At 37.4% G+C, this 17,326-nt stretch overlaps 1 protein-coding gene across 2 annotated transcripts; it reads right to left on the bottom strand.

Annotated features, from left to right (window-relative positions):
* Positions 1-1,818: 1,818 nt before the first annotated feature.
* Positions 1,819-15,985, bottom strand: LOC129264903 (monocarboxylate transporter 13-like). 2 transcript variants are annotated; one of them, XM_054902864.2, is made up of 4 exons: positions 15,491-15,985; positions 13,725-13,865; positions 11,389-12,294; positions 1,819-3,190 (listed from the first exon to the last, which is right to left on the bottom strand). In XM_054902864.2, exons 1-4 carry the CDS (start codon positions 15,870-15,872, stop codon positions 3,039-3,041), a joined length of 1,581 nt encoding a protein of 526 aa, XP_054758839.1. In that variant the 5' UTR covers positions 15,873-15,985; the 3' UTR covers positions 1,819-3,038. The 2 variants fall into 2 exon arrangements, with proteins under 2 accessions (XP_054758839.1, XP_063958070.1); XM_064102000.1 differs by lacking the exon at positions 1,819-3,190 and adding an exon at positions 3,197-7,157 and having other exon boundaries at positions 15,491-15,980.
* Positions 15,986-17,326: the final 1,341 nt, after the last annotated feature.

Raw genomic sequence — 17,326 nt, 5'->3', positions numbered from 1 at the left:
GAAATCTACATAGTATTAGTGACCCTTTATTTTAAAGCAGCTATAACTTTCTTATTGCTTGTCCGATTTCTTTCAAACTTTCACCATTCTGTTTAATTTATTTTTCTCCTTCCCAACACAATATTTTATAGCCAAGGCTGGATTCCCCTTTAATTAATCGTCAAGGAAATGCTAGCAGTCAGTCAGCGATTGCTTGAACTTACTAGCAAAAGCATTTGCTCGCTCATTTTTATGCATACGGAATCAAGCAAAAGCCTAGCAAAAGCAATTGCTTCTTTTTATGCATCTGACCCAATATATCTTCACTTACATCTATATGATATTATGAAGAGCTTGATTGCAAAAATGGGCTGAATCCAATTTTTCTGGGGGGACCAAAATCGATTTTTTACGTTGGAATCAAATGCACCATATCGTATTTGAAAATAGGTTGTTATGATAAAAGGTAATAATGATAATAATAACAATAATAACAATAGTAATAATAACTGATGATAATAACAATAATAATAATAAATCTTGATAAGGAATAAAAATATATAAAATATTGGAAATATAAAAACAATCTTATTTTTGCACACAATCGTACATTTAAAAAATGATAGATGTTTTTAACGTCAATTAGATGAAGAAATTAAACTGATTTTTTAAATGACATTCTTTCTCTTAAAAGGATTTTAAAGTTTCAGATACAAATCACAAAATGTCATTCAGTTACAATCACAAAACCCCCCTATGGTACACTACAGCTATTCATAGATAGCTCCGATCCGGTATACTATACTGAACAAAAGCATGCCATCAAGCGGCAGGTTCAAGAAAGTGTGCTTGCCGTTAGAGACTCGTGTGTTAAGGTAGCACTTAAAAAATAAAAAGGATGAAATTAGAGGATCTAATGTTTACTACAAAAGGATGGATATATATCTGACTATTGGTGTCAACACTAATAAGGCTTCTCTGCCTTCGAAGCTGTCTCCTCGTTTCATAAATTATTTCTATTTCTTGTATATTCCTATTTCAATATGTTTTGTACATGTTATATTTAATATGAACGAAATAAATGTAAATGAATGAATGAATGATTAGAAAAGGGTTCCTTGACCGGCTCATTTTAAGAAAAAAAATCGGCATTTATTAAGACATCTCCTGACAGGATCTAATTCATCACATGAGACGGTAAAATTGCTTTAATTCTTCTGCTAGTCAAAATAGATGGGCTCTTGCGACCCTCCTTGGCATAATCGCCACTGAATCACTAACCGCTAAGACATTCCGTGATCTCAGTCACTTTTATCACCGCGACGCAGAACGCTTTTAAGAACAAAGAAAATGTATTATCCAACGCCCTTCATGGCAAAGAACAGCCAACAAGTCTTTTCGGTTGAAACTGGTAAATCATTTACAGCAGTTTCGTCCCGGAGACGCTGGACAAACAACATTAACATGTATTTGCAGTTTTTCGTCAGCTCCGATAATTAGACGAAATTGCTGTTCCGGTTCATCAATTTTCGACAATGACCTCCTAGCAATTCATTGTCATTTGGCGGGCAATTTCAATACATTTACTGTATTCTTGAATTCGTTCTGTGTCTCGGTACGAAAAGTCCCTAATTAACTAAAGGGCGGTAAAGCTCCAGGGCAACTAACGTATCTCTCGACAAAAAAAGAACACCATCAAAATAATCACCAGGACAATGAGCAATCACCCCCGGCGCCTCACCCTATACTAATCCCCTTCCCCAAAACTACTTCTGACTGGCGAGAACTGCCAAAATACTATTTTCACACAAAATATGCATGCAATTAACACAATGCCGCTTTAATATCATTTTTTTTTATTACAAAAATTAATAATCAGTTTACAGACGAACCGGGGTAATGACAGAATGCTGAACAAAAATAATGATAAATAAAATTTGTCGGCGGTCATCCGAACCGTCATATCCCACATACGACGGTGCAAACCCATTTCAGAGGAAATCGACTTCATAGCTGACACATTGAAACAATTTCACTTTAACTGATTCATTGATCACTTTATAGGAAAATCACTCTCTTGCATTATATAAAGCACATACTGTGAAAAAATATGCCAAATATAGAAAAAAATGGATATGATCAGAACAAAATATATTTATCATTGTATTTTGTCGATGAAAGATATCATAAAATCAGTACTTGAAAATCATAACTATTATTGCTAGTAACAAATCAGTAAGAAAAATACACTTCATATAAGCAAATAAATATGATGTTCTAAATACTGTTTTGCACAATTGGTCACTTGTAACATGTAATAATACAGACTTTCACCAATCCATTAACAAAAAAGAAGGAAAGACTGCATGAAGTACGTGTCAGATGAAATCATGAAAGAGCAATGTACTAATGAATATTTGTGATTTGTCCATGAGTGGATTAACACAAGTTGCAACCATACGCAACTAAATATTATGGCTCATGTAGACAGTTATGTACACTTATTGTGATTATCAACCATTGATATATTATTTGCACAATCTAAACACCCTTCCCCACAAAAGAAAAAAAAATAGAATAGACATAAATACATCCCAAATTACATTATTATTTCTTTACTTGATAAGAGGCAGACTATATTATTCAGATTTATTTTTAAAGTGTACTGATACAACTTTGGCAAATATGGCTTTTTAAAAGTTGTAAAATTAATTTATTTAATAAGCACAAAGGCTGGAATAATTTTGAAACATAAATTATTTTCATTAGATTATTCTTTTGTACATATTTGAAAACCACATACTTCTTTTAAGAATGAATAATTAGGCACATGTACATAATGGAATGAGGCGACGGGGCATGAAATGTGCCATTGTAAAAGGCCATAAAAACAAACGCTGGCTTCTGTTTGGCTTCTCATACTTTTGTTCTTTACTTTTACTCATGTTATACCAATATCTATTCATTTGACAAAGCCAATGAATACATAAAATATCAATTGTTGCCAATTTGAGGCGAAAGATTTGTGCACCTAGAATTAATTCAATTCCACATACGACCTAAGATTTTCTTTCTTTACTAATGTCTTGACTGCTGATGGAACGCTTTCTGAGAAGAGCCTGGATGACAAAGAGGAAGACTGCAAAGAGAGTGGAAGCTCCAGCGACATAATATGCAGAGTGGTAACTCCCACTGGCATCGTACAAAGCTCCTGGAATGCAGAGAGAGAGAAGGAATAATCGAGGGGAGAGAGGGAGGGAGAGAGAGAGAGAGAGATGTTAGGACAGGATGGAATTGAGTAGCAAAAGGGGGAGAAAAGACAAGTGAGAAGGCAAGAGACAGAAAGAAAGAGTATGTGTGGGTGTGTGCGTGCGTGTATATGGGAGTGAGAGAGAGAGTTTACGATGGAAAAGAGGAAGGAAACAGAGGGGAGTAAAAAGTCATAATAATTAATATACTCGTTTATCTTGTAAATTTAACCACAGAGACGACCTAATTTTAATGCTCGTATTTTCTTTAAAAACAGTTATTGTTCATGACAAGATGTTTCCCCGATATCGTAACATGCTGAATTAGTACAATGCAGTATTTACGTATTGTCAATACTTTTACATTTTGGCAGTGTTTCATAACAACCAATGATAATTATGATAATATGAACTGTAGAAATCAGGAAGCATTATCAATTTCAACAGAGCCAACATTAAGTTATAATACTTATTTCAGTGCAGGATCCTGTATAAGACATTAACACCATTCTGTTACCTTAAAGTTACCTTGATGGCTACATCTCACTGTCTTCACGACGAGGATGTACAGATGAGTGTGACAGGATTAAGAAGGATCTTAGAGCCCATTTAATAACCCAGTTTTGATCATTGTATCTTAAAATGCAGAATTGTTGCTGCATCAACTGTGGACTGTGGGGGTTTAATCCATTGATCAACAACCCATTGGCTGATGAAGTGTTTCCTTAATATCCAGTCTAGATCGTTGCTTGACAAATTTAAGAGAGTGTCCTCTTGTTCTGGTACACTATGCTCTCTGGATATAATTGTCCGGGTTTGATTTGTCCATTTGTGTCATGATTCGGTATGTTTGAATGAGGTCTCCTTTCCAACGTATTAAGGTTTAATCTGGCGAGCCTGTCATAGGATAGGTAATGGATATCAGGGATCATTTTCGTAGATCTTGGTTGGACCTTCTCCAGTATTTTTTTGTCATTTGCTAGGTATGAATTCCAAGTCTGCATTGTATTATCCAAATGTGGACGTCCAGCGATTTATATAATTTCAGGATCACTTGTCTGTTTTTATAGGTAAAATTGCGATCATCCCTAGTACCTTATTACCTCTCTTGGCCGCTGCTGCACATCGGGGAAGCAACTTTTAGTGATTTATTGACAGGAATGCCTAGATCATTATCTTCGACTGTTACTTTTAGTGCAGAGCCATTCAGTGAATACATTTGGTGAGGGTTGTTGGATTCAAAGTGCATAATTCCACACTTGTCTCATTAGCCATTTTGCTGCCGATCTATCGAGGTGATTGATCGATTGTTGCATAAATTGTGTGTCATCGTCAATTAGTACAGCATGTATTTATAAGCTTGGTATCATCTGCAAATTTGCTGTTTTTTGTAGTCATTGTTGATTCCAATATTCGTATCATTTACGTGCAAAAAAAACACAGATTGGGCCCAGCAAAGAGCCTTGAACAACGGAGCTGGTAACTTGCCTCCGATTGGATTCTGCTCCCTGTGTACTAACTCTTTGTTTACGATCACTGAGCCAACATTTGATCCACTGTAGTAACTTACCACCGATTCCATGTTCTTCAATTTTTCCTGATTAATCTTTTGTGTGCCACAGTGTCAGTATGCTTTTGCTAGATCTAGATATACGCACAGAAATACAATACACGGTTAACAATTCGTTGGATATACGACGTGGTGTACCCTCATCCACTCTCTTTGTGACGAGTTCGATCGAGATACACCAGCAGGTTCGTTGTTGTTTGCATTCAGTTGGGGAAGCCATGTTGAGTGTCATAGATAAGGTTATATTTGTCAACGTGCTCAGTTATCTTGTCTCTAATTATGCTTTCCATCACGTTACCAGACGTTGAAATACGGCTGATTGGTATATAGTTGCTAGGCTTAGACCTTGATCCTTTTTTGAAGATTGGGATAACATGGGCAAGTTTCCAATCTGTAGGCACTATTCCTTCTTCTAAGGACCTGTTGATGTAGGCTAGGGGTACACATAATTGGGTTGCCATAGTCGTGAGAATGACTGGATGTATCTCATCTGGTCTTACAGCCTCAGTTGGATCAAGCACTTCTTTTTGACACATTCATCAGTTATCAAGAACTCTTTGAGAAACATGTCATTAGGTCCTTGAGATATAGTTTCAGGAATGGGTGCTTCATCTTTCTCATCTGTAAAGATGTCGCAAAGTAGTTGTTGAGGGCGTTAACTGTATCAACTCCTGGGTTAATTGTTTCGCCAGATTCATTCTTAAGAGGCCCGACAGAATCCTTTACATTCTGTTTCGTTCTCACATTATGCATAAAAGCTTTTGGTATCTTCCTTTATATTCTCAGCTAGTCTTTTCTCAAAGCTTCTTTTGGCTACTTCTACTTCATGCTTTGCCTCCTTCTGGCACTGCTTATATTGTTCAAATCTTTAAGTTGTCTTCTGGGCTTTATATCACTTCCATGCTCTGTGTTTGCGGCGAATCTATTTCTGTGCTCTCCTTGTAAGCCACAACGTCTTTTTTCTTTTTGCGTTGTTGTTTTGTAGGTACATAGTCAACTGTGATCAAGTTGATTTGAATAAATAGAGCAAAACCGAACAATCAAATGATCTGGATCTGGATGTATACCGTTTTGGTAGAGCGCACCGGGTGAGAGAGAGGGCTTATGGAGATTAGCAGTACCGGAGAAGGTGGTCTACATCAGCTGCCTTGAAGGTTGCGACTGTCTGAGAAGTTGCTATGGTGGCTGGAAGATGGTTCCAGTCCACTGTTATTTGTACGAAAAACGAGTTCTTATATTGATCAGTATTGAAATTCGCGACTGCAAAACAGTTATTATGGTCTAGGACTTGCATTTCACCTAGGTGTGTTGACTCAAACCCAGCAAATTTCTTTGCTTTTATTTGCCTATTTTGTCTTGTAGGTCTAAAGAGATTATTCAAAGGGAGGGCTGGTACCAACCCCCAACCACTTTGAAGTAGGTTGAGAGTCTTGCACATTTCCTCCTTGATGCTAGCGTCGGCAGTTTGAGGTTTTCTGTGTCATACTACCAGGGTCTCTGGATCTGTAGTCTTTCGTGATAAAGCGAGCTCCTCTGCGTTGAATCCTTCCGAGGGCATCGATGTCTTTCATTAAGTAAGGATCCTATACAATGGCTCCGTATTCCATGAGAGATCTAACAAGGGCAATGTAGGCAGTTCTCGTGCAGTCTTCTGGGCAGAAGCGCAGGTTTCGCCTAAGGAGTGCTAGTACTTCACTTGCTTTACGAGTCGTGATGGCAACATGCGGGCTCCTATTCAACTTCTCGTTCAGGGTAACTCCAAGGTAAGGATGCTCTGTTACCTGTTTTAGGATCTGACCTCACAGCGTGCAGAAATGGGTTGACTTTGTGTTGACACTTAATATGGTGCATTTACTTGTGTTAAATGTCATGCCCCATATTTCAGACCACTCATCCAGTTTGTTGAGGTCATCCTGGAGTATCGTGTGATCTCGTTGTGATTTAATGTGCCAGTATAGTAGGCAATCATCAGCAAGAGGCGTACTTGAGGCAGAGGAAGAGCAAAGGCCCCGAGGACGGTGCCCTGCAGATCGCCTGATATAACCGGTACTGCTGTAGATCGATGACCGTCCACTACAACCGACATTTATCTAGTGGTGAGGAATGTTTGCAGCCAATGAAATAGAGGTTAGCTTGTGCAGCAACTTGTTGTGAGGAACCGTATCAAAGGCCTTTGAAAAATCGAGAATTGCCACATGAATCTGCCTTCGTCTGTCATATGCTGATACGAGATCATGAACAGTCGTGATAAGTTGAGTTACAGTCGAGTGCCCAGATCTAAACCCATGATTTAGAGATGTAATGATGTAGTTGGACACTAGGTGATCCATCAGATGCTTACACATGATGATCATCAGATGCTTACCAAGAAATTTTCATAAAAACGAGATAAAGAAATAAATTGTAATAATGTTACAGTTTTAAATTACACGTTTTTTGTGAAACAGTTATATACATAAACACATATGTAAATGAGCAATGAGTAATTTGATATGTTGCATTTGGAGATGAAAAGGGTCTTCTTTTTTTAGATGTATTAAGAATGGCTCAATCGCATGAAATTAATTTGGAGAAATGCGGATTTTATAGATTTTATGAAGAACTGAATCAATGTTAATTCTAAAGCCCGCCGCACTTTACGATTCGTTGCGATCCGAATTTCAAAGAAATTGTAATAAACTTTGATATTCACTTTCCAACTTAAGAAAGCTTACTGATCAGAGTTCATAATAGTGCTAGGACTACTGAAGTCGAAATTCAGTCTCGTTCGAATCTCCCTGTAGGAATAAATGCAAATTGAATTCTAAATCGTAATGACGTCATCATCGACTGTGACTTGAAGCCGATTTGGACTTACTCCGACAACAGGGCTTGCTAGTCTGCAGGCACAGACCCTGATTGAAACTTAATTTGATCAACAAGTGTGTCTCTACGCAAAGACTAGCACATACAAAACCTGCTGTTTTAATTCCTGAGCGAGAGGGTCTTCAGTACACAAGGCATGAGTAGGCTGCACCTTCAGACCCTTTACTCGAGTGAAGGGTTTGCACAGCAGACTAGGGCTTGCTAGTCTGCAGGCACAGACCCTGATTGAAACTTAATTTGATCAACAAGTGTGTCTCTACGCAAAGACTAGCACATACAAAACCTGCTGTTTCAATTCCTGAGCGAGAGGGCCTTCAGTAAACAATGCGTGAGTAGGCTGCACAATCAGACCCTTTACTCGAGTGAAGGGTTTGCACAGCAGACTAAGGACTTGCCGTAACGCAAAATAATGACTTTATTATTCCCAATATTATGCCGAACTTTAGATAAGATTATTTTACTTCTTAGAAATTTTACATTTAATTCAAAATGCGATTTATTAAAAAAATCGCGTCGTATCGATCGCATTGTAAGCTGGACTTTAAATAAAAGGGGAAAAACAATTAAATGATTTTATTTCATGTGACTAAACCAACGAATAAAGAGCTTCGAACAGCATAATTCGAGTCAGTTGGATACAGCTTTGTTCTCCATCAAAAGGGTAAAAATCTACATTTATCTTCATCTGATTTGGTTTAATGTTCAGTTTTGTAACATTAATTACTCTTGTCATCCAAATGGACATCCGGCCTCAAGATACTCAGGGTGAAATATTCAAGTGAATATGTAATTTTTAACTGCCATGCTCCTACACACGCCACATGCATCCGTATACAGAAGACAGTTACACACGTCATCGGGTTTTTTATTCAATAACCAACAATAGCCGTCCTTGGAATGAAAAAAAAAAACAGCTCGAAGATAAGCCTGTAACATTTCACTGTAAACACATGTATATTGTGTACACAAGCAGTATGGTTTGCATATACCATTGATACACAATTACAATACACGTCAACATAACTTTATCCACCGACCTTATGTAAGAACTAATGTATCCTTAAATTCTTTCATAACAACCTGTATCAAGGAGTGGAACAGGTTACCTTCTGATATTAGGAACTGTACAACTCTTTATCGGTTTAAAGTGCAATGTAAAAAATACCTCTTTGACAATCTATTATCTTAGTTAAATTAGAAAGTTTTTTCTTCCATAGAGTCTATTATGTTTTACATGTATCTCGTAGTTGGCCACCCTAGTCATGTGTGTTTGCGTGTGTGTGTGTGTGAGTGTGTTTGTGTTTATGCTGACACTCGTTTAATGTACATTTTGTACATATTTGTAGTCGATATATCTGTTTATTATGTATTCTCCTTTGTCATTTTATACATTTAGATCTACATCTTATTTAGAGGTATAGGGCCCCACTCACAAGCTGTGCTTCTTCGGGGTCCTAGAAAACCGTTCATATTGTATCATGTATTCTTTTGTACCATCTGATCATTGATTTGTACTCATAATATGTCTGGTTTTTGAATAAATTGAACTTGAACTTGAATTATCGTGCAATGCTCTGAGTAAAATGGCAATACTAGGTTAAAGCAAAATGTGGTTCCATCACTTCTCTGAATGAACTCAGAAGATTTTTTAAAAAGATCATCAGCTTGATTGGGAAAATAGCGAGCTGCATTTGTATTACTATTCTATTATTACCAAATTAATAAAATTATCGTTAAAATGAACGAGAGCAGTTCAGACTAAGTCTTGTACTTCCCAATCAGAGAAAATTAGTTTATCGTATGATTATCAAAGAATATTTCAACGAAACCTAACATACTTGTTATTTGCCGCTTCAAGACTCAACTGATTTAAAAAAATGATATTTGTATTGATATTCCCATTTCATTTCGTTTTTAAGTTTTTCAAAGTTATAAACAGAAAAGCGCGCTCAGAAGCGGCCCTGAATAACAATGATAATAATTATCATTTTATAAATGCTAAAGTAATGTCTAATACGCTTTATGCCCAAATGCATTTTGCTAAAAGTTAAATTCCCTGGCATAGCAAAAGTACACTTCACAAATCGTTACTGTAATCGGAAAGCAAGGTTATGCGATGATTGTCAAAATTCAGTTAAATTAGGGGTGGCGATCCTGGGGGGCACAGTGCCCCCACACTTTTTGAAGCAAAGAAAAAGTGCCCTTTTTACTCAAGAAAAATGCCAATGTTACCAAGTGCCATTTTATTTAGCGAGCTAATAAAATGCCCCCTCTCGAACGTGTTCTGTGCTCCTTTCGACTGAGGACCCGTTATTGCCCCCTTGCCTTCTTAAGTGCCCTTTCTCGAATCAGTGCCCCTTTTTACCTTAGAAAAATGCCCCTTACGAACGTGTTCTGTGCCCCTTTTACCCATGAAGGACCTATTTTATGTGTTAACGAGTGCCCCTTTGAAACAAGAGAACAATATTCTCATTAATTTTGTATATGTTACTACAAAACTTGTAAGGATGATCCTATGTGCTTTAAGCTTCACGAGTGGGGTAGATAAACAGAGGCGTACAGATAGAGGGGGGGGGGGCTTGAGAGCTTTTGCCCCCTCGCCAACTTTTTCACGACCAAGAAAAAAAGAGGAAAGGAAGGAGAGAAGGGTGAAATATATTATTTTCTGAATATAAGTTGTCAAAATCTATCACAGAATTGGATTTTCGTTATAAAAATGTCAAAATTCTTATGAACTGACGTGATATGACATATCTAGCCCCCTCAAAAGTTTGGCCCATTGCGCCACTGAAGATAAGTCCTTTTTTCTCTGTTTTAAGAAAGTGCATTTTTCGAAAGAAAAGGTGTCCCTTTTCCCTGTGCCCCCCACTTTCCAATCGCCGCCCGCCGCCCCTGAGTTACATCCATTCTGAGAAGAGCACTCTCATGTAATATTGTACAAACAGATCAGAGTTCAAACTGGTTGATTTACTGGTGACACGATATTTGCTCCTGCGACAATTGCTCCGGGCTTAATTTCGTCTAAGATATAGGGTTAGGGTCAGGGTTGCAATAGGGTTTTATGTAAGGTTTAGGGTAGGGTACAGTGTTTAAACCCGGGTTGAAGTTGATAATTTGACTAGTGTCTGGAACCGATTTACCTTCATGCGTGCGACAGGAGAATTAAATCATTGAAACAAGTTGATTTTTTTATAAAAGAGAAAAAATAAATAAAAATAAAAATGAAAGCTTAAAGAAGTTGTATGAAAAATAAGAATGTTATGAACATTTGAATATTTAGATCACTAATTCTAAGTACATCCCCCACTTGGTAATGTAGTCACACACATAAAACTTTTCCATTACCTAAATTAAGCTAGTGTATTACAAGATTAGGAATTTTCTTAATGACAGAGTATTTAATAGACTAATTGTTTGTCATATCGTTAGAATGAGCAACAAAGATATGTTTGGGGGGTAAATTTCCATTGTGTGACATCAAAGATCTTGCTAATGGAAGGATCCACATATAGTGATCTCGACATTCAAATGTTTTTAACTTTCTTACTTCTTGCTCAATTTCACTCAAACTTTTGTTGATTTATTTATTTTTTCTCGCTTTCACACAAGTTTCAAGGGTTTCATTTAATTTTTCATTTATTTAATATACATGAAATTTATAATGCTATTGTAACCCGACGCCGGTTACAATATGCTACGGAATTACCAGCATCAATACAAACTTACCGAGAGTAAAAGTACCGATGAGGTTTCCAAATCCAGTGATCATCACGTACAGTCCAAAAGAGCTCGCTACAATGGACGAATCAACCAGGGAGCGTAAAAGCATAGGACACAAGCCGTTGAACGCTCCACTTCCAATCCCAAAAGAGATGGCGAGAAGGTGCTGAAGGATGTAAGAATTTGCGAGGGGATTGAAGAGCGAGCTCAGGCCACTAATGGTCAGGGCAATGGGAGCTAGATGAAAGACTGATATGATTTTTCTATCAAGGAGAGGACCATGAGCAATCCTACTGAGCATACTGCTTATTCCCATTGTGGACAAGACATAGGACGCGTCTTGCTTTGTAACACCTAGGTCATATACCGACCTAGCAGTCATGTAAACGAGTGAAGAATAGTATCCAAAGGACACGAATACAATACTGGTATAGAACAACGCTACATGTCTGTTAGTCCAGATGATATTAATTTGGAGCAAACGAACATACTTCACACACCTGTCTGCAATGGTCATAAAGCAACCTTTGGGAAGCGTCCTATTGACATTTTGCTCATCTGCAACACCCTGCTTGTTGCTTTCTTCATCCAAGAAAGTTTTGTTTTCTATATCTGATCCATGAGATGGAGACCGTGAATGCGAGGCACGGAGCTTGGCAATATTAAACCTCTCTGCGGGTGTGGGGCGATATGACATTCCACATATAGAGCAGTGTGCGAAGATGGCGGAGGTTATCAGAAGAGCTCCTTGCCAACCATAGCTATTGCAGAGTGCTTGTATGATGGGAGGGAAAATCAGGATCCCAGCTCCTACACCGGACATCATGATACCACTCGCAAATCCAAGATGGCGATCAAAATAGAAACCAAGGACGGCAGGGCAAGGGGCAAAAGTCATACTCATTCCAACCCCTATTGAGAAACAATTCAAAGAAACAGCATTAGCACTCGTGCAGTTGGAATACACTTGCGGATATCATGATATTTCTTTAGCCCTATACTGTCGTATATAGGCCTACTATATATTCCTGATACAAGTGGTAGGCCCATGTGTGACAGGCCTGTACTTCATTTCTGTTAATTTCCTTATGAAATTCATTTCAATGTTGTTATTACCTCACATTAATAAATATAATCGATAAGATAGATAGATTTAACATAATGTTTTTATAACCAGTAAAATCATTTCAAAAAGAGAAGAATGAAACGTGATAAACAGAGACTTCAAAAGGAATATCCCGACTTGAAATCCGTTGCACAAAACTTCTTACCACAAAAAAATGTTTAAAATATAATGCTTTTGACCTACACACAGGGAAATAACGTTTTGTAATCCAACAAATATTACTTCCCTGCGATGTATATAGTCTGAAGGCCACCGCACAACTTATTGCGATCCGCCTTTCGACTAAAACGTAGTAGTATTTGATGATAATATTGACACATGGAATATCTTACTGTGTAATATTTTAGTTCATCGTACGAATACCCTTGTTCAAATGTGTTATTATGTTTTACAGTAGCTCCAATTACAATAAAAGCGAATTAAATATCTCGTCGTGATGACGTTACAGCAATTGTACGATACGATTTGAAACTAATTGTGCCTTTACTCCAAAATTAAGACGTGCAAAAAAAAAAAAATTAGTATTCTTTCAGATAATTTGAACCCCGAAAAAAATATTTTTTCATTCACATATTCAGAAAATGAGCAAAATGCGATTTATTTCAAAATCGGATCGTGGACCAGTCCTAAGGTGTGCGGTGGTCTTTATGCAACGTGATCAGGAGATACTGTACATTCATACGAGCTAGTGGCGGATCTACGGGGGGATGAGGTTTGAACCCCCCCCCCCCCCCCCCCCACTTGGGCTGCCAAAATAAAACAGGTCATGACCTATATTTTGGAGCCTGACCCTTTTTGTGCTTTCAAATTTCTCGGTACAAAAATGACCTTCATTGTGTAGTGAAAACCTTTTTTTTTTTTGGGGGGGGGGGGGTTGTCAATTTTTCGATCACCACCCCCCTGGGAAAAGCCGCTTAAAACCGCCCCTGTAATATTTTTACAAACATGGATGCCATAATACACATAAACTTACATAGGTATTTTTTAAGTTTGACGCGGTAATCGCAATATCATAATTGTGTTCAAATATGGGCTCAGATTTTTCATTATTTGAAACTATTTAGACAGATATCATAATGACATTTCAAAATGTTATTTTAACTACAACTCATATGTCTTATACAAATTTCATGCATAAACATGCACCTTTAGTTTAAAAATGTTACCAAACGTGTGAATGTGATAGGAAACTGGCAGCAAGGCTTAGATTACTTACCACATATACATATCAGAATGATTAATATAGGTAAATTTGGACTAAAGGCAGCCCCGAAGGTGGCACCAGACGAAATCAAGCCTCCAATAATAGCTATAGGTCTACATCCATATCGCTGACTCAATGCTCCCCCTAAAGGTGCTAAGAGAGATAAGAATATAGATTAAAAATGAATTAAAGCTGACAGCTGAAACTTCTTACTTAAAATAAATTCACCTTCTAAAATAAATTGTTGTACATCGACAATAAAACCTCTAGAAACTGGCGAATCAAAACATAATCATTTATGCTCTCCTCAGATTTCGTTACATAAAGGACATTGATAAGACTTCGAAGCATTAATGTTTTTACATAGAAATAACTAAGTGTTGTTGATAAACAATATTTGATAGACCTGTACGAAACATTTTTTGGTACAATCTGATTTTGGAGCATTTTATTGAGCATTCCATTTCATAGCTGTTTTAGGGCAGTTAAAAATTGATGAACACCCAAACTATACCGACAGACCCTCGTCACTTTCATTCTGTTTTCAAAATTGTATGTTGATATGAATTGCATCTGGTTAGGGATATTTATCTTATCTTCTGCTTGCATAGAATTGAATTCTACAAAATAGCATTCAAACTTGTATCTGTTTTGAGCTCAAAGAACATGATGTAAAAATACTGTCGTTCTCATCAAAGAATAGTGTAACTAAACCCTTTTCATACCAAGATTTTATAAAAAAAAAATCCTCCGCCCATGCAATCTCCAATTCGACTGTCAACCCAGACAATGCAATGGCCGACGGCCAATACTGACCAAAATTGATAATCTGGATTTATATTTTGTTCAATGCTAGCACAGAAAGGCATTTTAATCTTCCTAATACCTAACTCTAAACAAAACTGGTCGTCTCAACCTTCAAGATACAATATCTTATCATCCGCATAAGCATTAAATATGATTTCTGTATCATTTAAGAATTTTTCTCTTATCAACTCTTTTTTTCTCATTCTAAGCAATTATATTTCAGTTCATATCATGTAAAGAAGTGGACTTAAACTTCACACGAGTACCTTACAACGCGCGATGATTTGTTAAAGTATCCGGCATGTACTCTTTGTTTTAATATGGATTTGTTAACCCTTACAAAACTGGGGAGGGGTGGTCAAATTGACCCCCTCGACAATTTTCGTCACTACGCGAGGCTCTCTGACGTTTTACTTTCAAGTCTTGCGCATTTTTTGAGACCAATAATTTTGCGATGCCCGGGAAGTTCCCAAATTACACAATTTGTAAGCGCATGTCAGATCCAAAATTGCTTTAAAAAATTTGTACAAAGTCGATGCAAATTGTTATACTTTTGTTGGAATAGTGGAATTATTTTATGCTATTTATGATCGCAAAATTGTCCCCGACATAGTTTACAGGAAAAACAACAAGAGCATAGGTTTGAAAAAAGAAATACATAAGAAATAAAAAGAAATTAATTATGTTGTAACATTTTTTTTCGTAGATATTTGTGAGGAATGTAAAAATTGACAATTTCACAAATATAAAGTATATAAAGTGAGTTAAAGGCAACAACATACACACAAAATTAGGGTAATTTCATTCGCTTATTTGCATAATTTATTAATAAAAATATAAACAATATTTTGAAAACCCCAACCCCTAAACAAAGAAATACAACAATGGAAGAGAAGTGAAGACATAAATGCAGAGCTATAGCAATAGTGCTAACTGTACTTTTATTTAATAGTTTTACAAAAGATGCTTACTTGTAAAAGGCATAACAAAAGCTGTCCCAATGGTAATGGTGCCGGCTTTGACAGAGCTTATTTGAAAATGTTCTTGCCACTCCACAACGAACACACCGATACCTTTGAAGAAACCAAAAACCAGTAGAAAATCCAAGAATGTTCCAAAGAGCACGATGTATTTCCACCATCGGGGGTGCTTCATCCCTGCACGATGCATAACACGTTGGTGTTCTGTAACCTCAAGACATGCGAGAGGAGGCTCTTCTTCTAAAACATGAAGGCTATGGTTTGAGTGTGATTTGCGTGATGTAAGATTCTGGTTCGGACTTTGATAGTTGTCCTCTTCACCATTACAATATGGCTCTTGCTTAATGGAGACGCAGTCATGCTGGGCAGACATGACTGAGGCTATCCAGACTTGGTACGCAAAGTCTGAGCAAAGGAATGAAACGAGAGCATGAACAAGTTCGAGTGGGAAATGTTTACCTCATCACATTCAAAAGTCACTGGTGTCATATGACATCGGGTTAAAGTGATCTACATTAATGTATATACCAAACAGAGACTCTATGCAACTACAAAGGCCCGTTGCAGGAAAGAGGTGCATGTAAATGTAACTCAAGTCAAGCGCAAGCCCCTAATATTTTAATATTAGGGGCTTGCACTTGACTTGAAAAATTGGTTCAAAGTCAAGTTTGATATTTGGAGTTGCATCTGATCCTAACTCTTTCTGCAACGGGACCATATAAAAAGCATCATTTTAAATCAAGTTATTGATCATTTATTATTATTACGGCAATTAAAATGTAATTGAATTTAATGTTGGAAATGTTGTTGCCCTTGGTAACCACCTTAGTTTGTTGTTTTGCAGGCATGGTCAAACACATGACCGCAATTTTGACCAATCAGAGGAATGGATTATTTGGCATTCTTAAAGAGGCATACAAAGGTTCTTATCTACCCAGAGTAGCCACTTCAGCTCATAAAAGTACGAACTGTTTTCCCAGCGGGCCCTCCATAGAATAGTGTTATTATTACCATTCTCCAGTTCTCCATTCTAATACGTCGAGCGCTTGACAAGGCAGAAGTTCAAATTTCTAAAGTCTTTGGAATGACTCGACCGGGCATCGAACCCAAGTCCACGACCTATACAACTGAGCCACCATTTCCGGTACTCTGTTGACAAAGGGTACGTTCATTGCAGGGGCCGCGGAACGGTTTTCAAAGTGGGGGGGGGGGGGCTGACCATGCGAAAAAACACAATCCTATGGTCAATTTTACGTTTTTGGAAAAAAGTGGGTGGGCTGAAGCCCCCCGCTTCCGCGGCCCCTGCATTGACTGTTCTCGTATTGTAAATAACAAATCATAACGAAAACACAAACACGATTATGTTATATTCTTATATCAATTATATATTCAAGCCTCCCCACTGAACATGGCAGCTCAGACAGTTTGACCTCGGAAGTACATGTACATGGCAAATCGGAGTGCATGTCCAAACCCACATAAAAATACAGAGGCGCTTTTCAAAATGTTCATGATTTGGCGTTCGAAGCTTGTTTTTGCAATTTTTTATTCTATTGAGAACAGACCAAACATATTTGAACGCATCCGCAGAGTAAGGGGCCAATGCCGATTGAAAGCAACCTTACATGGCAAAAATGAATTTTAATTATGGATTCCCTCAATAAGTTAGGTTTCAATTAGATAAGGGGAACATGTAAAACCTATTAGGAAGTAAAGACTGGAGTTATCAAGGAATCGCTCAAGACAAGGATATTTTTACGTTGTAAAAATCATAATGTAATTGAGCCCGACTACAGGAAAACATAACATTTCTCAGCAAATTGTCCC

The sequence above is a fragment of the Lytechinus pictus genome, chromosome 7 (assembly GCF_037042905.1).
Source record: "Lytechinus pictus isolate F3 Inbred chromosome 7, Lp3.0, whole genome shotgun sequence".
NCBI lineage: Eukaryota > Metazoa > Echinodermata > Echinoidea > Temnopleuroida > Toxopneustidae > Lytechinus > Lytechinus pictus.
The sequence above is the reverse complement of the archived record's forward strand: the minus strand, read 5'-3'. Positions and strand labels throughout refer to the sequence as shown.

Bases quoted from the DNA above. Each gene is read 5' to 3' on its own strand.
- LOC129264903 (XM_054902864.2), bottom strand. From the start codon at position 15,872: ATGTCTGCCCAGCATGACTGCGTCTCCATTAAGCAAGAGCCATATTGT. The intron at 13,866-15,490 runs GTAAGCATCTTT...TATCTCTCTTAG, and splicing joins TTTTGTTATGCCTTTTACAA to CACCTTTAGGGGGAGCATTG. The intron at 3,191-11,388 runs GTAAGTTTGTAT...TCTGCATTCCAG, and splicing joins CATCGGTACTTTTACTCTCG to GAGCTTTGTACGATGCCAGT.